The sequence below is a fragment of the Apis laboriosa genome, unplaced genomic scaffold (genome assembly GCF_014066325.1).
Source record: "Apis laboriosa isolate Shangri-la unplaced genomic scaffold, ASM1406632v1 scaffold16_cov148, whole genome shotgun sequence".
In the NCBI taxonomy this organism is placed as follows: domain Eukaryota; kingdom Metazoa; phylum Arthropoda; class Insecta; order Hymenoptera; family Apidae; genus Apis; species Apis laboriosa.
The window spans coordinates 321,510-348,508 of NW_025222129.1; the positions used below are offsets into that span (position 1 = coordinate 321,510).

Here is a 26,999-nt window from a genome sequence, read left to right on the forward strand (position 1 = left end):
ATATATATATATATATATATATATATATATATAGAGAGAGAGAGAGAGAGAGAAATAGAAAAGAAGAAAAAAAAACATGAAAAATGAGAATAGAAAATACGTTTGCTACAACACTCTTAGTATTGATGATTGAACTTACTGGCACCTCCATTTGTCGATTCCGCTATTGAAAAAAAGGATGAACGATTATTTTCGATGATCATTACGTGAATTAAATGGTATATAATGCACGGTGAAAATACGAATCGTATTTTCGCGTTCGTATTTTCACGAGGTGCGAAGAGAGTGCGGCTACTTTTATCGAGGAAAGGTGCAATTTCGCGTGCTTTCGTCTCCCCGCGTATCGGTTTCGCTCTTTCGCTCAGGAAAGAGACGGAGAGACTCGAAGGGGGGCGATGATGATGGTGGTGGTGGTGGTGATGGTGGCGGTGGCGGTGGTGGTGGTGGTGGTGGTGGTGAAGAGATACAGAGAGGGTAGGGGGAAAGACAGAGACGAGAAAAATGCAGAGCGTAACGTCGGACGTCGAAGCGCGGTGGACGCGGCGGACACGATCCGACAAAAACACTAATACATGGTGCGACACAGAGAAAGAGAAAGAGAGAGAGAGAGAGAGAAAGAGAGAAAGAGAGAAAGAGAGACAGAGAGAGAGAGATAGGGGGTAGGGCGGGGGATCGGTAGTAGAGGTAGGTGAAAAAAATGTCTTGTCACTTACATGAATCAACGCGTGCGTCCGCGACGGACAGCATGGAAAAAAAGGTATAATTTCCCTCAAAAACCGTATCAAAACTTGTTCCTCCTTTGGTGGTGCAAAAAACATTATCTACGTGCAAAAATTCGTACGCGATCGGTCGGGCTCGTAACAAGCAATCTTTCGCCGCGGGTACCCGGTGCGCGGAAAAAAAGCTGGCCGTCCATTCCATTCCTCTAGGTAAACTCGTCACGATATATATATTTCATCGTCACGAGATATGGTCACGGGAGTCGCAAAGTTTTCGTTCGATTCGAAACGCGCGCCGGATATCCCGGGGCGTATTTCTCGACGACAAACTCGAACTCGCTCGAACGAAAATATGCGGAAAATTTTGCGCGCGCGCGCGCGCGCGTGCGTGCGTGCGCCAATGAATAAAATGAAGAAAAAGAAAATATACGGAGACATAGGGGTGGCGGGGGGTGGGGGCCAAGGAGGAGTAGGAAATACTGACTCGTTTCTCCAGTGGTGACCGTCACAGGGGCACTCGGGGGACCACGCCCAATCGCGTTCACGACTATCACGTAAAGTTCGTATTCGGTGTAAGGGCTGAGGCTCCGCACGTGGTAGTACATGGTGGTGATGCCCGATATCTCGGCGAACGCTTGATTCACGTGCTTCGGCTTGTGCTGTATCACGTAGTATTGGACCTCGTCCGGATCTTTGTAAGACCAGGTCAGCTTCACGGATGTTGCCGTGATGTCCGACACTTGAACGTTCTCCGCAGGCCCAGGCAGAGCTAAAATTATTCGTCGTTTCATTTAGATTAGAAAGCGATTCCTGTCTTCGATTCTTCCCCCCCCCCTCCCTCCCCTCCCACCAATTTACGACACGATCGTCCCCTCCGATCTTTTCGCGTAACGCGTAAACCGGATCGATCGGTCCTCCACTCCACTCGGCGTACTCGGCATCGTTCGCTTCGCCGTATATATACACGTACCTACAACGTACAACCTCTGCTTTCGAACACGGCCGCGCACACCGATCCGCGTGATTGATCGTTTTACGTTACGTTACGTTACGTAGTCCGATAGGTCGGTGCGCGCGTGTGATCTCCGAGGATTTACACGAGGATTTCGATCCATCTCGATCCATCTCGATACGATACGATACGATACGATACGATACGATGCGATACGATAGGATAGGAGACACGACGCGTCGCGATATAGGATGCGATACGAACATTGAACTTTCACCATCGACGTAACCTCTATGACGCCGAGATCGCTGGCTGCGGTGCAAGTATAGTTGGCGGTCTCCTTGATGTCCGTGAGCATCAGCACGTTTCTACCAACTGGTAGGTTGTCCTCCGGAGTGAGATCCAAGGACGGGCCTTTCTTCCATTTCACGTACGGCATCGGGGATCCGACGGCGACGCAGGTCAGGTTCAAAGAGGCGCCGAGCATCACTTCGCTGACAGCGGGCGGCGGTATGGAGAAAGTGGGCGCGACGCGTCGAACTGTCGTCGTCGTCGTCGTAGTCGAGAATCAGAACAGAATGAAATTTCTTTTTTTTTTTTTCTTTTCCTTTCTTTTTTCTCTTTTCTCTCTTCTCGTTTTCGTTCGAAAACGAGGAGAAGAAGTTTGAGAGGAGAGGTTGGTCGGATTGGTCGGGGACGCGGCTACTATCCCGTGCCAATTAACAACGCGCATGCGACTCGAAACTGTCGGGAGCCGTGCATTTGATTACGCGATACTTGAATCTCGAGGGACGCACACAGGGTTTCTACCACCGCAAGAAATGCCGCGTCGCCGCATCATAATATTTGCGACGCGATTTCAAGCGCGCGAATCCTTTGTGCCGTCAGCTTAGTTTAATTACGCTTTAACTACGTGGCATTAATTTTCATGGGAAACGGGAGAACTGGAGGAGGGGAGGGGGGGGGTTTAACGCCGCGAATCTCGCGTTACACGCGTTTTTTACCACGCGGCGGTAAACGATGGCGGTAAACGACGGCGGTCGAAGACGGAGGGAAGGGCCAGATGTGCCACCTACCTTTCACGTACAGCATGGCGGATTTCGAATACTCGGTGCCCACCGAATTGTTCGCCACGCACTCGTACTTTCCTTGATCGTTCACGTCGGATCCGGTGATTTGCAACGCCCCTGAAAGAAAAGAATCATACACGTTACACATTATCACGCATGTAATGCACGCAATGTAATCGAGAGTTTTTTTCGACTTCTCGATCGTCTTTTTTTTTCGCTCGAATCGATACGGGAGGGAACGAAAGAAGTTCGAGGAAAGATTCCATGCGAGATCTATATTCGAGTTTCCGTTCGTGCGCGATTTCCACGATGCATCAAGCCCTTAAGCACGATACCACGATGATGAACTGGCTGTTACGAGGCGTGTGATTATCTCCGTAGACGTCACTCCTTCGGTATAATTCAACCCCCCGTTTCCAATCTCTCCGCTTCGTTTCTCCCTTCCTTCCTTCCTTCCTTCCTTCCTTCCTTCCTTTCTCCCCACGAGAATTTCTTCCGCCCCCTCCTCGCCTCTCCGCCCTTCTTTCAACCCCGCCGCAAAGTAAACACGACGGATCACCGAGCTTGTTTTCCATCCTTTCGACGTCCATGTTTTATCGAACGCGACCATGATAATTAACGATGATAATTAATGGCTGTTTCTAGAACGCGCGCGGAACAACAGAAGGGAAATCAAAACAGAGCTTCTCGACCGAGATCCCCGCGTAATCTTTCGCCCCTTTTCGCCGCGGACAGAGATCTTCCCTTTCGCCAAACCAACGTGCACGCCAGATACCTAGTTTAAATATTTCCCTACGAGGTGGACGTGTCCCTCGTGTGTGGATTCCTAAGGTTTCCTCGTCGCAAACTTGCGACTTCGATGGCCGAGGGAGAGAGAGAGAGAGAGAGAGAGAGAGAGAGAGAGAGAGAGAGAGAGAGAGAGAGAGAGAGAGAGAGAGACCGCGATACACGGAGGGATATAACCTGCGCGAAGAGAGAGAGAGAGCGAGAGAGAGGAAGACGGGGGGAAGGGGTCGAGGGCAGAAAACACTCCATCACGAGCGAGGAGAAGCCAGGCAGTTTGATATCGCGTACGATCGGAATACGTAATCGAGCCTCATCTACAATTTCTACGAGCAAGTTGACCAGGAAGGAACGCGTGGTCATATCGTTATCCCATCCAGTCACGTGCACGACTTGTTAGCGCGACTGCGAAAAACTTAACACTCGACGGCTAAATTTTCGAATTGCTTCGAGACGCTAAGAAAGAAGGGAAAGGGGGGAGAGAGAAACAAATATCGCGCCATCGAGACGAACGAGAGGTGGAAGGGTATCGGCGCGTTAACCCGTAGGTAAAACTCGATAATGTTCGAGGAGCACACTCTCGATAACGCGGATGCGCGCGAAACAGATTTTTCACCGTGTAAAGGAAGGCGAAATCGAATAAAGATGAAAATCTATCCATCCCTCTTTGATATTATTCCCCTCGAACGTTTAAAATCCTACAATTTCGTTCTCTTCTCGTTGCAGGAATCATTACAGCCTCGAAATCGACTCGATTTCGGCTCAAAAATTTTCCTTTCCACCCGACTTTTCCCGGAAGAAAATCGACGTACGACACACGAAGGAATATTTCTCCCCCCTCCGAAGTATTCGGTTGAGAACGTACGCGAACACGGAGTTGTGCGTTGTAAACACGGCGTCGACCTCGCTCCTCCGAAAGCGACGACGCGAAGAAACGTGGAAACTATTTGCGCGTGTTTACTCGCCGATATTGAAATATCTTTTCTTATATATTTAATATGGAACGAACGCGAGAAGGTAGGACGCGAGTTCTATTCGGGATTCGATGCCGTTGACCGGTCGCTTCCTCTCCTCCTCCCTCGGCGGCCGCGCGTTCGGGGAGGAAGGAATACGGAATCGGACGATACGGGCGACGACTTGGAAAGACGAACGCGGATAGAATGGGAACGGAAAATATGTTTATCTCGAGGGTATATATACCACGGCCGCGCGTTCGTATCTCTGCTCCCTGCTCTTTCCTCCGTTAAGGAAGGGACGAGTAATTCGCCAACGATTTTAATTGCTTTCATAATTACTCTCGGTCGGGGTGGATGGTGGGGTGGTAGTAGCGCATCGACCGCGTAAAAAAAAGTCAATTATAATTATCGGAAAATATTCACGCGAGAGAGGTCGGTTGAAGTGGAACGAAAAACGGATAAAGGGGACGCGAGGTAATGGCTCGTATCCGATGCTTTTCCAACGGCGCGCCTTCCGATTCGGTCAAAATACGCGAAAAAACAAACAAAAAGGAGAAAAGGAAAAAAAAATACACAGATGTTTACAGTGGAAAAGCGATGGTTCCATCGCGCGTTCTTTCCCCCTCTCGAAACGACGACGAATACGCGCGAACGAAGCTTTCTCGATAAAAAGAAAAAATATACACGCTGTATTAATTATCACAGGTCGAGTATCATCGGTTTTATCAAGCTTTGCAACGATCCTTGTTCCACGCGTAACTTCCCCTGCCACAATTGGAGGGAAGGGAAACTCGCGAAACGTCGCGTTTCCAACTGCTCCCTCCCCACCACCTTCTCTTCCGCAAACATTTCTCTATTTCGGGTTTCGTTGAAGGTTTGGAAGTGCGGCGCATTAACGTCAGAATCTCGCTTTGCAAATATAAGAGAGAGAGAGAGAGAGAATGACGGGAGACGAGAAGATTATGCGGGCATGAAACGTCTTTCGCGAGGATTCGAGGGAGTTGCGTCGTCTGGCGAATGCGTCGCGTCAGAAAGGAAATCGAATTACCCGTTGACGTTTCCGCCTCCTCCTCCTCCTCCTCCTCCGCTCCTTTTTGTCATTCTATTCGCCGCGCTCACCGAACCGAGCCTTTAATCGACCGCGAAACGCCAGTCTTTTCTCTCTCTCGCCGAGAGGAGGCAAAAAATATTCCTCCATCCGACCAATTTTTCCAAAAACGCTTCCTCTTCCCCTTCCCTTTCTTCCACCAACGAGTCGAGAAACGGATCATCACCGACCTTTCCCCCTCGTGTTTAAAAGTTATCGCGTCCTCCCCTCGCCCGGGGAAGGAATTTATAAATCGACGCCGATCTTCTCTCTCTCTCCCGTGGTAGCAAAACAACCATTACCGTTACACCAATTTTCACACCGAGTTCCCTCCTCGGCCTCGGACAGCTACGCTCTCACGGCCAACCTATCTACGCGTTATCGTTACGGACAATTAGAGAAGTTTGGCGGAAACGATCGCGGCGATTATCACGGCTCGTTACGAATTAAGATGGAAATAGATGGAGGCAAGATGGAGGGAGGGTGGAAGAGGGGAATCCCAAGGCGGGTGTTAAGAAGCGGCGTCCCCGCTACTTTGCTCCTCCTCCTCTTGTTTCGAACTTGGAGCCGCTCCCTTTTAACGCCGGAAATTTTACGAGTGTCGACCACGAAGCGTCAACCTCTTCTTCTCGCGCCCTCTTCCTCCCTCCTTCCCTTCTTACCTTCGAACGAGGCGGCCCCGCGATTCGATATCGGTTCGACCGCGCCTTGCCCCCTCCCCCGTAAACGGTGACAAAGCTTAAATGAAATGAAATATTAAATTGGTTTATCTCGGATGGCGGAGAGAATCCGCGTGCGTCGGTTTAATCCCCTTCAATTATCGTAAAGTGGTCGGCGCGTTCGCCAAAGCGAGCGTTATTTTAATACGCCGCCGTCGCTCGTTCCTACCTACCTACCTACCTACCTACCTATCTACCTACCCACCTCGCGCCCGTGTATGACTTTAATTAATTTGTCTCGTTTAAGCGATAAACGGAAATAGAGATTCGCGACCGCGTCGTCCGAATGTAACGCGTCCCTTTCTCCTTCCCCCTTGTTTCCACTTTATCCTCCCATCCCACGTGTGTGTATATATATATATATCTCCCCGGGGAGATGAATCGGGGAGAGGTCGCGAAATCGAGGGAAGACACAAAGGGTTGGAAATCTTGGAGCGTTAATTCGTTTTCGATCTCTTCCCTTTCCAGCGTTTTCGATCATTATTATCAACGAGATATGCATACACCACGACGATGGTGAACGCGACCACGAACGCGATAAAAGTTAAACGAATTACCTTCCCTCCTCCTGGAGGGAGAAGGATACGCTTCTCTCTCTTCCATCCACGATTCTTCCCTCCCCTCGCTTCCTCCATCCATTTTCCTTCCGCTCGGTGGTTATACACGCGCAACGTGGTACAAGCACGTCGTGTACTTTTTGCGATACATTAAGCCATATATCTTATGGGATATGGTGGCGTATGGCGCGATGGCTTCTAACGATATTGACGGGATGGAAGACACGCGAATGACGTTAAGGGACGTCGAACAAACCGATCGAGTGACCGACGCGGCTACAGCTTCGACGAGCTTCTTGATTCTCCCTTTCCTTCGGTTCTTCGCTCGAAGAATCGATCGAAGGAAGTCCAACAGCCGCATCCGATCGAATTTCCGTTTCGAACGCGTAGATGTAGACGGAGGAGGATGCACGCGATATTCCCGTTTATACGTGCCACGCATACGCATATATATATATATACGACCCGTAAGCGGGTCTTGGAATTTGAAAGGAGGGACTCGAAGAGCGAATAAATTTGGCGTTAATTCGCGATTGGTCGATTCGAAAAAAGCGGGGATCGAGAAGGGATCGGGGCGGTGGAACGGTCGTTGGCAATTTTATGGAAACGCGTGCGGGGAGGGGGGCGAGGGAAGCGCGGATATATGCATAACGCGTGCACCTACACGATACCGGCGTGTATGCAGCAAGCCAGCTTTCCCGCATCTAATGTATACTTTTCACGTCGCGGCAAACTGCACCGGCCGCCGTCGTAAAGATAGTGGGGCAAGTGCGCGCCGGTATTACGTGACGTGCCGTTCGATAATGATACCGCCATCGCGATAAAAACAAAGTGAACGTATACGAAAACGTGTACGGTGTATATACACCGTACACGCGTATACCTTCGCTTATAACGTCTACTTAGCGCACCTATCTGGGGGAATAATACGTCGTGCGTTAGGGAAACGAGTTCCAAAGTTGCTCGTCACCCGCCCCCTTCGTTATCGCCAATTATTACTCGCGAATCCTTTTCTCCTTCTCTTTTTTCTCTCCTTCCTCCCATCCGATCTCATCCTCCTTTCTCTCGTATCTCGATCGGATCGGATAAGAGTTGCGGCAAGGATATTTTATTCCGCTTTCGGACACGTTCGCCTCTCGACTCGAGGCTCTATCGAGAGTGGATACGCGTGGCAATGGTCGGGGACGAGAGTCGCGGAGCAGGTGCGCGCTCACGGGAAAACGAGATGGATGCCCTGGATGTTCCCGTATCGCGTGACCACTCGATCAACGCTACCGCCCGGTTGACACTGACTTACGCACTCCGCCGCCCGACCAGATATGACACGCACCGCCGAGTCTCGTAGTGGATCGCCGCCTTTCTCTCTTTTTTCTTCTCTCTTTTCCTCAACGGCTGATCGACGAGAGAATCGATCGGATACAAAAGAGAATGCTGGTTTCTACTCACCCGTGTCCAAAACGGTGTAGCGTGGATTGGTGGTGTCGATGGGCAGCATATCTCTCACCCAAGATATGATCGGAGGCGGTGAACCGACGGCCGTGCACAGGAGCACCGCGTTATGGCCCATCTCGACCACCTTGGTCGTTGGCGCTTGAGATATTAACGGGAAACCGTTCGGCAATTTCTCGGCTGAAACAATCAACGGAACGACAGGTTGGTCGATCGTAAAGGCGGTGGATCGGTTGAAAAGAGGAACCCTCTCCCGATCCATGGGTATACGAGGCGTATCCCGCGGGATCGAAAGTTAGGAAAAGGAGTATCGGAATACTGCGAGGGGATATCCTATTCCCCGTTCCCATTTCTATCCGCCGATAGAAGGGAGGGGAGAGTGGTCGTGTTGGAGAGAAGATGCGGTATCGGGGGTCAGGGTGTTGGCCCGAGTGTTTCTTCGAGTGTTCGAGAATAGAATCAGAATTCGATATAGCGGAAAAAGTTGGTAAAACGGTTTACCAACGGAGAGAAGGAAGTGACTGACTCGCTTCGAAATTTCTATATACGAACCCGTCGAGCCGAGCGTCGATCGATTTATTAGCAGATTTCTCCTCGCCGGAGGAAATCGGGCGCGTTCGAAACGCGTCCAACCGTTAAACGTGGACCAAAGTCGAACTTTTCCCTTCTCTCGCCACCAAATCGGCGAATAAAGAATTGGAACGTGGATGTCCTCGAGACGAGGATTCTTCTTCTCGGTAATTGCGACCGATACCGCGTTAATCGTAGCCGAGTCGGAGAGGATGTTGCGCTCCAACCCACTCGCCGCAGCCTTGATTCTCGAGGAGAGAGCTTCTTTCGCGATTTTTCTTCCCCTCCCCTTTTCCAATTAGAAATCCGCCGATAATTACGCCCCCCCCCGTGGTATTAATTAAAAATGCGTCCTATTTTTCGCGCGAGGCTCCAACATTCTCGTCGTTACGTCTTCCAGAACGATCTTCCAAGTCGTCGGTAATTACAGGGATCCCGTTTTACTTTCGAGAAGATGTATATCGAGGAGAGAGGGAGGAAGAACTCGACGTTCTCGCGATGGAGAATTACGAAACGCGTATGGCCGTTGGATTGCCAATAGGATTGCGATGAAATTGCAATTATCGACGACTGGTTACACCGAAATACTCGATAAATCGTTCTTTTTCAACGATCCGATCCGTTGAAAGGGGCGAATCTCGGAACTCGAATTCGCTCGAAACTTTGTAAACCGGTTAGAAATCGAAGAAATCCGTCGAATATTTGGAATCGGGGAGAGAAAGAATGGCGGTTGAAGGTTCGTTGAGAAGAATAGAAACAGTTGAAAAAAAGATGGACGACTTATGTTGCGAAAGGTCCCTCAACGAGTACAATTAAGGCGCGAGAATCCAAGGGAGGGGGAGGTTGACGCGGTCGAGTGAGGGACGCGGATAAGCGGATAAGCCGCGGAAAAGTGGGAAAGTCGGAGGTTGAATTCTGTCAGATCCAAGAGCTCGGTGGTTCTTCGGTACTTTGAACGGATCTTCCACCATTGTTTTCTTCACCGGCGCGGTTTCTTTTGTCCTCGTTATCGTTCGAGTTATCCGAGGGCGGCGCCAATTATATCGGCGACCGTGAGCGGTGTTCACGGCCGACAATGGAAATCGCCCTACCGAGCCCTCCCCCTCCGTGTCCCTTCCTTCCTCGCGTCTCTGCTCGCGACAAACGATCCCTCTCTTCTTCCGCCTCGTCGCCGCCAAACCTTCTCCCGGCAAACTGCCGTCGTTGCTCGTTGCCCGACCGCGCGACAACCACCCGGAAGAGAAAACCCCTTTTCTCGCTCTATTGTCTCGCTCGCCGATTCCTCGATCGCCTCCCCAACTGCAAAAAGAATCGAGCTCCGCCGAGCTTCCGATAAAAATCCAGAGAAACTCGTCGTCCGCTCTTTTCCCTTCGAAATCGTTGGATATGTAAATCGCGGGGGGGAAGAGGAAACGGTGGAGAAGACCTCGATCCGTTCACGCTCTCGCTTCTCAGATAAGGAGAAGCCTGGACGGATTTTCCTGGACGGATACGGAGCAGGAACAAAGCACCTTTCCTCCCCCATTCCCTTCTCGCCGATTACCGAATAAATCGCCGTCTTATCGATAACCTATGGGCGTTCGTAATAAGCAACAGGTTGATGCTCGATCTATAAACGGGAAACGTTTCGAGATTTCGATTTCACGAATCACCGAAACGCCTAACCTCGGATCGAGGCGAATCGGGATTGGAGATATCGGGATTCGAGGTGTCGGGTGGAACGGATCACGTATCCGAAGCGAGCCTTTCGTTCTCGTCTCTCCGCAAATCCCCACCCCCTATACTCGGAAATAATAACGAGCGATGCGACCACTGTGGAGCTGCGATTTGAAATAACCCCGTTCCGATCGAGCGAGAAAAGAAAAAATGAATAAATAAATAAAACGCCGCCGACTACGCGAGCGAAAGTAAAAATTTCGTCGACCTTTCTCTACCTTTTCCGTTATCTCGCATTTCGAACACCGGACGATGGGTAAGGGAAGAAGAGGACAAGAGACGATCAGAGGAGAGGGAGCTTATCCCCGCGAGAGCTTATACCTTGATCGCGACAATCCGGCCCGTCACTTGCCGCGATCAAAGTATTTTTCGCACTCTCGATAAATCGTCGTTCCGAATTTCCAAAGTCGAACAAAGCCCTCCCTCGCGTCCAGGGCGTCCTCCGCCTCCGTCGGCCGAAAAAGGAGCAACGAAAAAGATTCGGCTCTCCCTCGGTCATTCGGCCAATTTCCTTCCCCCTCGTCCTCCCTTCTTTGCTTTTTCATCCCTCCGAGCGTCGACCGGATTTCAACTTTCATTCCCTGCGGAGACGCGAACGACCGACCCGGACCACTCCACTGTTCCGAAACACTCGAAAACTTTGGTCCGGGAATATCTACATCGAGGAAAACGTCGTCGTCGAAGTAAACGAAGGAAGGAAACGTCTCGAAAATTTCAAAGTCTCGGGGACGGATTCGCTTCGCATCCAACGGATATGGACGGACGGAGGGAGGGGGATCCGGCAATTCGAAAGCGGATATTCCTTTCGCATCGAGCGTAATTACCCCACGTTCTTCTCTTTTCTTTCCTTTCTCTACTTTGGACGCGGTAATAGCGTACAAGCGGAAGAAATTAAACCGGCATTTTTTCTTCTTCTTCTTCTTCTTCTTCTTCTTTTTCCTCGAGGGGAACGCCCTTCGAAAACCCCCTTTCGAAGCGACGATCGCGCGGAAAATTTGCGATCGGCTGACGAGGCAGGAAACGGGAATTAATTCGTCGGATCGGGGGAAAGAAGGGGATAAGGAAGGAGGCGATAAACTACACTGGTCAAAATTCCCCCTTCCTCCTCTCCCTGCCAAAATCGTTTTTCATAATTCAATCGGTATGCGGAAACGACGCGCAGCTTCGTGCTTCTTCCGTTTCGAATATATCTATTATACTCCGTAATAGCCGTACGTACGTACAGGACAGTGGGTTACGTCATTTCGAGAGAAATCGATCTGCGGGAAATTGGCTGGGTTCGCGGAAAAAGTGCTCCCCTTCTTCTTCGGGGAAGGGAGGAGGCGCGTAAATCGGCGGATAACGGAACCGAGCGGTCGGCGAAATTGGAAAATTAAATTCGGGCGAGGAGAGGAAGAGAAGGAGAAGGGAGGGACTCGTGTGTACTAATCGCGCGTAAAAAAAACGCGTTTTCCTTTGCAACGAACCGTCTGGCGGAGGATATGGTTTTTCTTAAATTTCACCGTTGAAAGGAATCGAGAGAAATTAATGTTACATCGCGAAAAGAAAGAAATTTGCTTCTTCCCTCCTCTCCCCGTTTCTTCTTTTCGATCCAAGTTTACGTACGGTAGTAAGGCGAGATGAGGCGAGGCGAGGAGGGAGTTCAATTTTTGTTGCAGGTTCGATCTCTCGTTAAAGCGATGTTCCAACTTCGGCAGAGTTTTAATTAACGAGTACACGGTGGCTGACGGAATCTCTTTTTCCGCGAATCTCGCCGCGGACGGAGAAGGACGGAGAGAAGACGAATCGCCAAAGTGTCGAGAAACGGGGTTAACGCGAGAGGATAAAAGTTGGGACAACGTTGCGATGTACCCACCGGTAGTGGCAGATTGCCGCGATATCTGCCGCCCACCACCCCTCGACAAATGAAATTCGTGCCACCTAAGTCTTAACGAGGTCTCGCATCGAGTGGTTTCGTTTCGTCGAGTACCGAACTCCACGGGATTAGACTCCGAAGATCTCGTCTCGTCGAGGAGGAGAGCCCATCCTAAATCGTCTTTTCATCTCTGGCGATTAATTCTCGTAGCTCGTCGTTGCGCGAAAAGAAACGGAATCGCGGATTCGTCGGTGAGGTGGGGACGGGATGGTCATTAACCATCCACGAAAGAAAAATGGAGGAAGAGGGAGAGAAAGGGCACGAGTCTGTCTGTCGGAGCTTTTCATTTCGCGATCGAGGGCTCGATAGAGCGCTCTTACCTCGTTCTTATCAATTAATCGAAACCGTACCTTTATGCATGTTTGATGGAACGATTTATGGCAGAGGTTGAATTTATTCATCCGATTACAATATCGTGAATATAAAGTGCACGGGGAAATTTATCGGTGGAGAATTGATATCGAGAGAGGGAGGGGGTTGGGGGGGGGGAGAGAGGGAAGAACGAACAGCCGGCTGATCGGAAACTCAAAGTTTACCGATGTTTTTCCATTTCAATCGCGGCCGCTTTTCAGGGACGCGCGGTTATTTCCATCGATCAATTATTTCGCCGATGCTTGGAGAAGGTCGCTGCCACGCACCACACCCCTCCCTCCCTCGTCCAATTCGAATCGGAGTAGGACGAGGATACTCGAGTTATATCGCGCGTGTCACGATCGGCACACTTTCGCGCTACGAAAATAAAACGCGCCGCGATCCAGTTGCCGTTTCGTTCCTTCCTCCACCTCGTTTCTTCCCGCGCCAACAATTCGACGAACGCTGTTTCTTCTTAGGGGGAGATCGCGGGGAAATCTGGAGGAAAATGGGTATAACGATTTGCAAACGAACGAGGAGGAGTCTTCGTGTTTGCGTTTCGACGTTTCCTCGCCAACCCCATTTTCGTGCCGCTTCCATTTCGTTTTCCACTTTTCCTCCTTTTTTTTTTTTTTTTTTTTCTCTTTCATTTTTACGCGCGCGGGAACGAAATGCGACGAAATCGCGAAGAGTGATTATCGAATAGAGAAAAAGCGTATCCGGTATCGGGGGTATGGCTGGTTGAGGCGGAATGAATTCGGCGGAAAGGGAGGAGGAATTTCCCGAGCGAAAGGGGGAAAGTGACGGGAAATTCGCGTTATCGATGGCGAGAGGTAAATAGAGATGGGGGCAGAGAAGGGAACATCGGTGATTAAAGTGCAAAACCTCGTACGTTGATATTCGAGGTAATCGAATGGGAGAGGAGGAATATAGAGTTTCATTATATAGAGGCGCGGGGAAGGAAAAAGAGAGAGAGAGAGAGAGAGAGAGAAAAAACGGTATCGGCGTTTCCGTCTCGGTGACTGGCAATTAGGCGAATTTCACGGTGGTACGATGTTTTCGCAGGTTGTTTTTCTTCGATCGATTTCTCGATTGTTTGCTACGAACAGGGTGGAACGTAAATTTTCATTTCGTGGCTCGAGGCGATATCGAAACGCCGGCAAACCTGTGCAAGAGGACGATCTCGCATTTGCTGGCAATAATTTGATGGAGAAACAAGCGGAGCTAAAACAACAACGGGAGCGGTAAGAGCGCCGATGGTGGTTGCGGCAAAGGCGTCCTCCTCGGAGCTGCAAACGCTCCGATTCGTAAACCTAGCGTTCAATTTTCGCCCGGTGAATAGGAAATCTGGCCGATTACGTGTAACGATCCTCCCGAATCCAACTTTTTCTCTTTCTCTTTCTCCACCAACTACTCCCCCTCCTATTTTCGCGAAACATCCTAGTCCATCCAAAACTTTTTCACGTTCGATCGGGAGGGGAAATTGGATCGAAATTTGCGCGAACGCGTGTTTGTTTCTCGCGTTGGCGAGAATAATAAATATGGAAAATAAACTCGGTAGTTACGAATATATCGTAGCTCGGTCCATTAGCTAATTAATAGGATGCATTAGAGAAAATGTCAAACGAGTTAGTCGTATCGAGATTTACGAGGGAAAATTGTGGCTCGTCGAAATAGCGAAGCAGCCGGGAGCGAGCGAGTGCGTAGATAACCGACAGAGTTTGATTTTGGCGATCGTAGGTGAAACGGACTCGTCGGCTAATGGACATCCGGTATTTCTCGCTGAATTAACCTCGAATAGATGGGGGCCAGGGAGGAGGGGGAGGTACCATTACCAACTTCGGCCGCGTATAGTCAACATCGCGAATCGACTCTTCCTCCCCCCTCCCCGATTTTTCTCTCGCGATTGCGTCGATCGTTCTTTCTCTTCCCTTCCTTTTCTCTTCCCCCTCCCTCCTCATTTCCTCGAAAGTATCGCTCTCGAAGCGAATCAAAAACTCTTTTCTCGAGATCGAGTCGAAAGAGAGTATCGATAATGTTTTATATTAACAAGGTGATTAGGAAGGGGATGAGTTTCTCGGAGGGGAAGAAAGAGATCGGCAACGCGTTAACGCGTCGGAAGAAAGAAGAAAGGTCGGGGAACCGGTTTTCCTCGGGGGAAAATGCTTTCAGAAATGGAGGCAGCGCCTCGACGGCAGCAGTAAATACGTCGATTCAACGGTGGAGCTCGTATTCTTAAGTAATTCATAAGAAGCTCCCAGCTTCCAGAAATGGTTTTATCTTCCTTCCTCCTCCCCCTCCCCCTCCCCCCTCTTTTTTCCCCAACGACCCCGGACATTCGACCGTTTTTAGCGTTTCATTTACCTAACGGAAACAAAAATTTAGCCGCGTGAATACGAGAGAGCGTGGATGGGTTGAAATTGCTCCCGGATACCGCACCGTAGAAGAGATTTCGCTCCACTTCCGCGCGAGACTTTCTCGCGGTGACTTTTTCCTCTACTCATTTCCCTTTTCTTTCTTCCTTCCTTCTCTCTCTCTCTCTCTCTCTCTCTCTCTCTCTCGCGCGTTCTCTCCGCTCGATCGATTCGGGAGGGAAGGACAACGCTCGAATCGAATGGAGGGAAAAAAAAAAAAAAAAAAAAAAAAAAGAAAGAAAGGAAGATATCTTTATCTTACCGTTTCGTTTCGTTATTCCCCGTAATAATACGATGGATAACGATAAAGGTCGGCGATTTCTTACCTTTTAATAGGGGAAAAGTTGCTCGAGTAGCCGTGAGCTAGAGCCTTCGATGAGGGAGGAGAGGAACGTCGCCTCGTGGTGAAAGATGAAGAGAGAAAAAGCACAGGGAGAAGGAAGCTTCAGACAAGCGTGGCAAAGCTCGGAATCTCTCCATCAAAAGCTCCAACAAAAGCTTGCTCAGGGCATCGGGTTGGCGGGAAGGTAGGAAGGAAAAGGGGATGCGGCGGAGAATGGCAGCTAATGTCTGAGACGCGTCAGTGAATGGGGGGAGAGGGGGCGCGAGCGGCACGAGCCGGGGAAAAGCGGCGGGAAAAAGGCAGCCGAGGAGAGAAAAAAGATAAGTCCGTGGAGAAGGCGGGGAGGAGAGAGTGGCGCGGCGCGTGGTAGGGAAAATGGACGCGTTGAATACCTTGGAATATTCGCGAGCCAAGGTTTACCGCGTTGTGCGGGAAAACATGGGTGGTGGTGGTGGTGGTGGGAGGAGCTAGCTCTATGGAGGCGGTCGATTAAACCCGACTTCGTTAATCTCGGGAATCGAATTTCCGCCGCAACCGTGTTTCCGAAATTGCAGGGGAGGGGGGGGGGGAAACTTGAAAAACCGGGAGGGAAAGGAAAAATCGGGAAGGGGCAGAGGAGGAGGGGGATTTCTTTCGCGTGGACGGTCAATCGGAGCTCGTTAAGACGGAGGCTCGTAATAAGCTCGATCGTTGGTTGCCTCGTCGTTTCGGACTTTTTCAACGTCACGAAGCGATATAGCCGGTTATAGCGGCTATAACTTTGGTTGGGCGAAAGTCAACGGGCGAAAAGCGATTTAACGAGCCCTCGATCGATCCCGGAATCGGACAGAATCGGAATGGAAAAACTGTTAACGAAGCGAGATTAGCGGGCTCTCCTAGCGATTTCGAGGAAAGGGAGAGGAATTAGCTAGCGATTGATTTCGCGACGGTAAAGGTAAGGGTAAAGGTAAAGGTAAAGGTAAATGGTGGAAACGGCATCGATGTCTCGGCGGTTCACCCGGAGGCGAATCCTGGTGTCGGGGAGGAGGATGGGGGACGCAACACGGGCTGAAGCTAGCATATTTTGAGAGAAGAATGAAAAAACATTGTTCCCTCCCGGAGAAAGGATGGATAGAGATCGGCGGGGAGGAGAAGGCGGCCAGCTCTCGAGCACTCGGTCCTTTTTATTATTCATGAAAATCGTGCTGTCGCTGCTTCTTTCTCGCGGCTGTAAAGCTTAGAGAAAACTCTCCACGAATTAAAGCACGGCACGGGGTGTATCGAGCAGGCCATTTTGCAGGGGGGGACGAGGGCAGCCTTGTTTGCGTCACCTGACATTTTTGCCTTGTTTTTACACGTTATATCGATTTTGTTTTCCAACGCGACGCGACGAGTTTTCGTGTAAAAGGGAAGAAAAAAAAGAAGGGAAAACATATATATCTATGTGTGTATATATATATATATATATGTATATATGTATATATCCTATATATATAGGAGAGAGAGAAAAAAAAAAGAAAAGGGAAATAACTCGCCCGAGGAAAGACCGGGGTTGAAATTCACCAAGGATCGGATCTCCGTGGTGATCGTGGTCGCAAAGGAGAACCGCGTTCCGTGTAATTTCGTTTTTCGATACGATAGAATTTCCCGAGAACGCGTATCCTTAACGAGCGAGTGTCGGGTCGTCGATTCGACGATTCAAAGAGACGAAGGCGAAGGCGAAGAACCGAATCGGAGAGCAAAGAAGGGAGAGAGAGAGAGAGAGAGAGGGGGGATTTACGAGAAGAAAGGGAAGAACATAAGCCTGCAGGTTGTGGGGTCGTGAAGGGTGGAAAGAAAACGAGTAACGCCGAAACTGCTCTGGTTCGATATAGTCTCGAAGGTACGAAGGGGAAAGGATGTTTATTTGTACTTCCTACACCCGGATGTCCGCCCTCACGGTTCGTAGAAAATGTCCGGTGGTGGTTTCCATCTTTCTTTTCATCGTCCTGCGACCTCCTCTCCGGCCCCCTTTACGGCCGCTCGTTCTCCATGCTCTACGCCGCACCGTAGTCCGCCTCGTTTTGTTCGACCTGACATATTTTTCGAAGGCTTTTGTGTCGCTGTAAGGACGATGGAGACAGTAGGAGGAGGAGTCACGAGAGGTAGAACGGAAAAAAGGCGGTAGAAAAAGTGGAGCGAGCCGAGAGACCGTGAAAAGGGCATCGCGCGCGCTCCTCTCATCGCCGACAACACGGACAATAAGAGGGAGGGGAGAGGGGATTCGAGCTCGTACGATGATTTGTTTCTTCGTTAAAACCAAAGCAACCGATGATACGCGATCGATTTCCTTTTACTCTCTCTTTTCGCGTTCCGGCCCGTTTCTATTTTTTTTTTTTCTTTTTTTTCTTTCTTTCTTCACTCCCCCATCCCGAAGGAAGAGAGCCTCGCGCGCGCAAAGCAGATGGCGCGCGTTTGGTTATCGCGTGTCGCGCGAGCGAAACGAGTCGGTGGGAAATTATTCACTGTCGCTCTTTTGGCGGCCGAGTCGGAGCCGAATAGCAACGGGGGCGGGTTAAAAGCGAATCGCCGTCGATTCCGTTTTAACGATCGTTACGGGACCGTGTGAAACGGAGATCCTTTTAAAGCGATTGGCGGAACCACCGGCCGCGGCAACCCTCTCCCTCTCTTTTAATTCGCTTTTCGCCCTTTCCACCTCGACTCCACTGCTCCAAGTTTGCCTTCGACCATCTCCTCTTTCTCTCTCTTTCTCTCATTCTCCCCCCTCTCCCCCGCGAATGCTTCGCAAATTTATATCGCTTCCCTTTCTCCGTTTTTTCCCTGTTCGATGAAACGAACGACGAAAACGGAAAATTGAAGGAGGACGAGGGATCGAGGAAAGACGAACTCGATTCCTCCCCTTTCTTTCTTCGCCCGATCGAAATTGTTCTTAGTCGAATGAAATTACCGGGCGATACCGGTCGGTTGGCATAAATGTATTAAATTTGGTCGATAGGTAGAAGCGGTGGTAATGGAGGAAAGTAGCGCGAAACTCTTTCTCTCTCTCTCTCTCTCTCTCTCTCCATCGTTGGATAGTTTTTTTTTTTTTTCCCCTCCCCAGTCGTTTTTATCGGACGGCAGAACGCAGTCCGATCATGGGTGGAGATTACTACTTAATACCTCCGGTGGAGCGGGGCCGTCGAGTGGAACAACCCGCGTACGGGTCAGACACGGCGACTGAAACCCGTTAGCGCGGGTTACCGGTTTAATGGACTTTAATATCGATCGCGGTCCGCGATGTTGAAATTGTGCCACGAACGAATTTTAGATTATATCCCAGGGACGAGGTACGACGCGTTATATTGGCCGCTTGAATAACGAACGGCTGTCCATAAACCGCGTTTACTACTTCGCTTCGATCGTTTCCACCGCGAATTTCAAAATCCATCATCCATTTATCCCACTCCTCCCCCGCTCAAGTTTGGGCCGAGGAACACCTGATTCCATTCTTCCCTTCCCTTCCCTCTTCCTTCTCTCTCTCTCTCTCTCTCTCTCTCTCTCTCTCTCGCGAAAAAAACGCGATCGCCGATATTCGGATCGATCCCTCCTTCTCTTTTCCCTCTCTTTTCCCTAGGCGGAGAAGAGAAGAAGAAGAAGAAGAAGAAGAAGAAGGGTAGCACCGCCTTGGCAGCGACGCGATAATTAATTTTACGTATCCAGTTTACGAGCGGGCGAAGCGGCGTGTAATCAGATTTCCCGGTGAAATTGGTAGAGATTGTTTCTCAAAATTCTCTCGGCTTCGCCTCCTTCTTCTCCTCCTCCCTCCCTCTTTCCACAGGGAGGTTGCGCGAAATTCGCCGCCGATCATTTACCCCAACAACGGGCCGGGAAAATTCCAAACTCTCCGCGGGAGAATGATTCGGAATGACCGTTCGGTTCAACGAACGAACGTAATTAATGAAACCGGTAATTCCGGTAGGTTGCGAATCTTGATAACGGAAGAGGGAGGAGAGAGAGAGAGAGAGAGAGAGGAAAACTTTCCTAGCGACGTAAAGTTTTCACTCTTCGTAATCAGGGCAGAGAAATATGCGCGCGAGTACTTTTCGCGTCTTCGCTTTTGCCGCACCACCCTCTACGAGTTAATTACCGCAGATTTTCTAATCTCGAGCGTCGATCGAGGGGGACGGAGGGGGGAATTTTCAACCTGGTCGAAAAATAATAGTGATTTAGCAGGGAGGGAGGGAGGAGGCAGGAAGCGAGTAGGTNCGATCGAGGGGGACGGAGGGGGGAATTTTCAACCTGGTAGAAAAATAATAGTGATTTAGCAGGGAGGGAGGGAGGAGGCAGGAAGCGAGTAGGTCGATGCTGATTTTTCGGCACGCGAGTGTATGCTTTACAGCCACGAATCGGAAAGTTAAATTAAGAGGCCGACGCCATGAATCTTTCATCGGGCCGGCGAACGTAGGAGGATCGAAAGGTCGAGGAGACGAGGTTGACGAGACGATCCCCCTTTCCGAAACAATTATCCAAATATTTTCGATATTTACGATCAATCGTAATCCGGTATCCGCGACAACTCGCATCGGATCGCGGATGAGGGACAGAGAGAGAGAGAGAGAGAGACAGGAAGAGGAAGAGGGAGAGAGAATGAGCGAGCGAAGGGGGCCGCATTGCCAAGGATAACCGCGTTACCGTGCACTTTGCCGCGATAACTTGATTCCAGCGTCGGTTGCTTTCCCTACAATGTTCCTCCTCCCTCCCCTCCCCTCCCCTCCCCTCCACTCCCGATAAGGAACTCCATCGCTCCCCCCGTCGGTCAACTCGCTCTCTCGCTCGCTTTCTCGCTCTCTCCAGCTTCCACGAGGCAAAGTTTCGCTCGTAAACGCGAGAGGCTTGCGTTATGATACCACGGCGGAGTAAGGTTGGATCGATCAGCGTTGCGACAGCCCGAAGGGAGTTAGCGCGACGAGAGTCGGAGGAGAGCGGAACGTTTAAGCGGAACGCGTGCCGCTCGACCCCCTCCCCCCCGATTTATCCCGCTCCCGGCCAAAATCGTTCCGAACCGCTATAGATCATATCGTTTCGTTTCCTCGCTTCCTTCCCCCTCCTCGATCGGTGGCGCATCGGACGGACGGAGCGGAGAGATCCCGCCTCCCTTTTCGCCTCTTCGACGTCGCACGGCCAACGTTGGTTAACGGACACGGGGTCTTCGGGTCTGGCAAGCAGCTCGGTCCGGTAGTTGCTTACATTACCATACGAATGGCCGATCGATCCAAGACCTCCGCTCCTACCTACCCACCCGTGGCCCCCAGGTTCACGCATACACGTATATACATACATACATACATACACGCACACACACGTACACGCGCGCGCGTTTCCTTCGCCGCGTACACGCGATCGCGCACCCCTTCGCGTCTATCAACGTGTGCAGAGCTCGACCACGCTCTTCGACGCTCTCCACCAGCTTTCAACCAGCTCGCAACCCGAGAACGATCGAATCCCTCTCTCGTGCACGCCTCCGTCGAGTCATCCGCTCCGGTTCGACCGCCTTCCATCGTTCCTCGTGCGCGCGCGAGGCGAACGAAGAATGAAGAAAGAATCGTGTGGATTGAGCGCGTATGGGAAAAATGTAATCGAAATCGGGGGCGGATGGACGCGACGAAGCAACGCTGTTAGGGGGGAAATGAAGGTTCTCGACGAAAGGCGTACTCGAAATTAGCGAGGGGGAGTGAAACGGTCCTACTAATTGGTAGGAAGGGAAGGATGGAAATGGAAATACTCGATCGATTTTTCGTTGAAGGTGAGAACGATTCGGATGTGGATTCGGTGGAGAATTATCGTTCGGGTTACGGGATCAGTTTTATTTAGAGCGCGTTTTCGAATTACTTGGAAGTAGGGGAGGGGAGGGGGATGCCTCGGTTGTTCCCGGAAATAGGAATCTTGCGAGCAGTTACGTCCCACGGGATTTCACCGACGAGTTACTGGATAGAGGTACAATTTCCATTAGCGATTTCTCAGAACGCGCGCGCGCATAGTCATTTCCCGTACGTGTCCTCCTCCACTGTTCGCGAGTATGAGAATTCCGTGGTGACGACTACGACTACGACGACGACGACGACGACGACGGTGGTCGTGGTGGGATACCGACTCGAGACGCTCCCCCTGCCCCCCCCATCGTTATCTCAAAGATCTCCGATTGCTATTCCAGTAGTAACGGTAAAGCTCGCCAAGTTTGTCGTTTCGCGGACGTTAATGTAATTTGACCGTGACGCAACCCCCTCCCCCCTCGAGTCGACCGTTCTTCAGACAGACGTTTACACCTCGACCGCTAATCGCCTTCTTTCTTTAAATCGCTCCCGCGTTTGCACGCGCGAGTATCGGAACGGGTAGTTGCAACTCCACCGGACGAAGAATCCACGATTCTCGATAAACTCGACTCTGCTGCTGCTTTGGATCTCCCCTCCTCGTCGTTTCCGAGGATATAACGCGATAAATCTCACGAGAGGAGAATGAGAATTTACGGGGGAAAGACGCGTACGAAAATGTAGACGAGGGAGGGGGAACGCGTGGAATCGATCGGGGAGGGAAGGGGAGAGCGGGGGGAACTCGTCTCGAAAGTTCTTCTTCGGCCGGTCGAATTTGTTTTCTATTTCGCCGTTTTCGTTGATGGGCCTCCACCCCCTCCCCGCTCACGGAAACCGGGCGAGGGGATGTGGATATTTGTTCGGCGAACGTTCAACCAACGATTTAATTAATCCGCGAAAAGCGCAGTGCTCGAACGCCGTTACCTCGTGGGTCGAGCAGTTACGGGCCGAGAAAGGAAAATAATTACCGTTACCATCGTTTCCTCTGCCTCCTTCCACGTTCTCCTGTGCGTTGTATCCCCTCCGCGCGCGCGCGGGGCAACCTTCGCCCCCTCCCTCTTTCTCCCATCCCCTTGCCTCCTCCTCCTCCTCCTCCTCTTTATCCCGTGGCGTGGTCTGTCCCTCTTGTCGGAAAATTCCAACCAACGTCGGCACTTTCGCAGATTACGTGGCCAAATAACCGTCTCGAAATCGCGAGAACTCGGAGCAGCCTGTAATCTCGTAACGGTTTCGGCTCGGCGGCTGTGCAACGCGAAAACCGCGTACCTTTCCCTCTTCCATTCCCTTCGCTCCCTTCGCTTTTCTTTTCCTCCCTCCTTTCTCTCTCTCTCTCTCTCTCTCTCTCTCTCTCTCTCTCTCTCTCTCGCTTTCCCACCCTCCCTCCGTTTTTTTTCTCCTTTTCGCTCGATATTTCTCGCTACGTGAATGGCTTTATTACGTAGCGAATTAATTCGATTAAAATTGTAATCGTATTGGGTACAATCGGATTAAAACGCGTCGAAATCGGCCTCCGTTATGCTATAACGCGATAATTCATTATTTGGCTCGTCGCGTTAATCAGTTTATAATTATTATCATCGAGTACGTAAATCATTTATCCCGTTTTCGTTTCGCCGCTTCGATTAGACGATATCCATCCGTGGCGGAACGACGATCGATACAGGGATTCGATCGATCGACGCGAAGAATATTTCGATAACCTCCGTTACACCGGGATACGTTCAACGACCACGGTTCAAATTTCTCTTTCTGCTACTCGATGGAAGAATCGGGGGTCGTCGAGTAGCCGGAGGCGAGATAAAACGAAGAAGGAACCAATTTCGAGAAATCGATGCGACGCCGTCTCGAGGCGAGATTCGCGTTTACGCGTTCCGCTTCCGAAGAAGAATACGATACGAAAAGTTGTCGGATTCCGGGGACGATCACCGCGCTTCGTCCCTTCGACTCTTGTCGACGATTAAACCAGTTAAAAACGAGACTTTCATCTCGAGAGGTAATAACGTTGGATCAAACTTTCCCTCCCGTTCTATATTTTCGCGAGTCGCGAAACGGCTCGTTTCCTCCCATTCCCCCGTTAATCATCGCTGCCCGGACACTTTTCATCGAATTTTATTTCAATTTTTTTTTTCCCCTTTCCATCCTCGAAATGGACAATTAGACGTCTTCCTTTTTTTCCCTCCCCCTAAATGAAATTTCCTCGAAGGGATGGAAAAAGGAAACGCGAGCAAGAGCGTGCAAGGTCGTTGCCGCGATACCGAATCGTTTAACGACGCTAGCCCCGGGATCAGCCTCGCCTAATTATCGGACTAATTATTATTTCTCCTTTCCTCGATGCTCGACGAAAGCAACTTTGATTCCAACGTACTTACGGGGCTTTCTCGCTCCGGTTACTTTATAATTAATAATCGTATTGGAATTTAATTTAAAACCGCGCACCCCGTTCGACCGGCCCGGCCAACGAAGAAAAATTCTTTTATCCGCTTTTTTTCTCTCGTCCCGGAACAAATGCGAGGGCGCGTTGCCGCCGAGAGGGAAGAAGTCGGTTACCGTTTCCCGGAGGGTCGTGGAGAAAAAGGGTGGGAGAGGAAACTTGTAATCATAAATAATGCGTACAAGCGGTCTGGTCGCGGAGAGTCGCGTCATAAAACTAGCCGGAATATAACCAGCGCCAAACCACCACCGAGGCTGTGTCGCGCATTAGTCAAGATAAATCTGACGGTGGTTAATTGGACCTAGGGACAAACGTTCTTTTTCTTTTTTTTTTTTTTTCGCTTTTTCAAAATGCCCGAAATTCGGTTCGCGTTAGGCGTATCTCTCGTACGCTCTTCTCTCTCTCTCGAGCAACCTCTCGAAACCAGCCTCTCTCTTCGTTCCTCCGTGTAGGACGCGAACGAGTCGCTCTATCCTGTTGTTGCAACGTCAATATCCAGAGAACCATTTAATGGGCGGATGTCTGTTCCGTCGTTCGGAGGCGAACGACGATCCAAGTAATCCCGTGGGACGGTTTCGATTCTCTTTCTCGCGAGTGCGCGCGCCCTTCCACTCGTCGGAGAAATTTCCGATTATAAAGGCTATTACCTCGGTTCGTAATAGCGAGGTCGAGTGTCAAGAGGTAAGAACCGGTCTCTCGCCCTTCCTTTATCGGCCGGATTTCATTTCCATCGATTCGACGACGACGACGACGACGACGGTGACGAGGAGGGCGGCGATATCGAAAACGATCGCGTAAAAATCAATGGCGGGACGCGCGGCGATTCGCGACGAAGGTATTAAACAAACGGTGCACTCGATAATTGTTTGACGAGCAACGACGAAATAATTATACCCCGTTAACCGTGGATACCGACGCGTCCCGCGAAGATTCCATTACGCGAGATTGTTTGCGAACAAAAGGATGCAACGGGAATTTCGCCCAGGGCGCGTCTCTGTCGGGAATGATTTTTCCATTACAATAATAGGGTCGGTGGTCGGACACCGGTTGGGAGGGGGGTTATACACCGGCGAAGAGAAATGCAATTTTTTAATCGCGTGTGAGTGCGTGCAAAATAATTTTAGCGAATCCGTGCGCCGCCGTGCGGTGTGTTTGTTTAACGAAATTACCAAGAGATTAAATACGGAATGCATATCGACGCCGCGTATCGGCGAGATCGACGATTCGTTCCGCGATACGTAACGATATTTGTCCGGATGATGGAAATACGTCCTCGTTCGAAAATCCGTTGGCGAAACACGGAGGATGGTGTGGAAATCTCGGTAAGACGAGGGGAGGGGGTTTATGCCGGTTCTTTCCAACCGATTTCCAATCGAGCTGGAAAATGGCGTCGAGCACGCGTTACGCCGTGATAATATCGAGCTACAAAAAAAATAAATAAATAAAATAAAATAAAAACGACGAGACGAGAGATTTGTAGTAGGGACTCTTCATCCTTTGATTGCGTTACAACGCATCGTTGTTCACCGGATAATTAAATTACATGGCGTTATTTTGCGTTAATTTGGATCGATCGTGGAAAATGGAGGCCGACTCGAATCGAATCGCCCTTTTCTCCGCTTCAATTGCCATCGTTCGACGTTTCTGCTTTCTTCGCCGATTTTATCCTATTTTCGCCGCTTCTCTTCTTCTTCTTCTTCTTCTTCTTCTTCATCCTCTCATCTCGAAGGACGCGCGATTCTCGATCGTTCGATCTCTGGGTCAGTTACGCCTTTTTTAGTTTTCTTCTCGGCTGCGATAAATCATGCTCTCTCTTTCTCTACTTCCTTTTCTTCTCGCGCGCACCGCTCGCGATAGCAAGAGTCGCGGAGAGGAAAAGGCGAGCAGGGAGACTACGGAAACTTTCTAGCTATTGGAGCGATGGCGAGCGTTGAGAGGAGAAAGAGGGAAGAAAATCGGAGCGTAGAGAGTTAGCCGATGTTACGACGAGAGGGAATGGAATCGATCGGGCAGAAAAGATTAGGACGGAGGAGCTCGTCGATGTCCACCGTTCTTATACCGACACGCCTTTCTCCTCCTCCTCCTCCTCCTCTTGTCTCTTCTCTCCGCTCTTCCGAGATATCGAAAATAATATCGAGGTTTCTGGGCGAGAAACTGAATTACGATGTAAGCTCGACACGAGATACGATTGAGTGGAAACGATCGCGTGTACCTCTCTTTCTTCTATTCCTTAACTCGGAACCGAGCCGGATAAGCCAATAATACCACCATTTTGACATCGGTTCGTCTCGAAAAATCGAGAGAGCGAGAGAGAGAGAGAGAGAGAAAAGGCGGAATAAAATCGGTTTGTCGTGATTTTCTTTCGATCGCGCGACGACCAATTGAATTTCCATTCCCAACAACTTCCCCTATCTCTCCTCTCATCCTCGCCCGCACATTTTCGTCGTAGCGCACGCATCCGGATGCGAAGCAAAAGTTGCCAATCTCTCTTTCACGCGGGGATTCTCCCTCGTTTCTTTTTCTTCCCGCAATTCGCGATTGAAGCTTTCGTCGAATCGTACGGTTTGGGCTGGACGCAGCAACGGAATGTCTCTCTGGTCAGATTCTCTCGCGAGAATTGTCACTTCGTCATCCTTTTTACGTTGTCCGAGAAACAACGTAAAGCGTTTCGAAATGATCCCCAGAAAGAATTCGTTATAGTTATCCGATACTAAAAATTCCATTCTTCTCGCGATGGGCACACACGCTCGAGTCACACGATCGAATATCTCCGCTATTTCCGATAAAATAAATTCTCGACACCGCGTACGAAGCACCGGGTGTCCGAAGCGAGGACGATGGCTGGTCGCGGCGAAAGAGCGAGGAAACTGACGAATTCGAAGCGAGTTTCTTCTTTTTTCCTTCCTTCCTTTCTTTCGTTTCCTTCTTTTTCCGGGAAGAAACGTGCGGCACTTTGAAGATGTTGGCCGAGGGAGGGAGAGGAGGCACTACGCCGTCAAAGTTTTCTATCGACGTCGTATTAGTGTGCCATAAGGTGGAAAATGGCAGTCGATGATCGCGTGTAAGCAAGGAAAATATTCGATGGAGTTTCTCGATGACAAAGTTTCTTTCGCGAAACGCGGGTAGATGGAGGAGGAGGAGG

General features: G+C 50.3%; 1 protein-coding gene across 12 annotated transcripts in view; it reads right to left on the bottom strand.

Moving 5' to 3' along the window:
- LOC122711172 (tyrosine-protein phosphatase Lar) overlaps positions 1 to 26,999 on the bottom strand; it is a 148,777-nt gene that overhangs the window by 22,595 nt on the left and 99,183 nt on the right. For 7 of the 12 annotated variants that reach the window (XM_043929678.1, XM_043929676.1, XM_043929680.1 and 4 more), the window contains 5 exons: positions 8,290 to 8,472; positions 2,748 to 2,858; positions 1,936 to 2,211; positions 1,204 to 1,488; positions 140 to 163 (listed from right to left, as the gene is read on the bottom strand). In XM_043929678.1, the coding sequence (XP_043785613.1) occupies positions 140 to 163; positions 1,204 to 1,488; positions 1,936 to 2,211; positions 2,748 to 2,858; positions 8,290 to 8,472 (879 nt within the window). The remainder of the gene's footprint in view (positions 1 to 139; positions 164 to 1,203; positions 1,489 to 1,935; positions 2,212 to 2,747; positions 2,859 to 8,289; positions 8,473 to 26,999) is intronic. The other 5 variants (XM_043929681.1, XM_043929677.1, XM_043929675.1 and 2 more) reach the window with 3 other exon arrangements.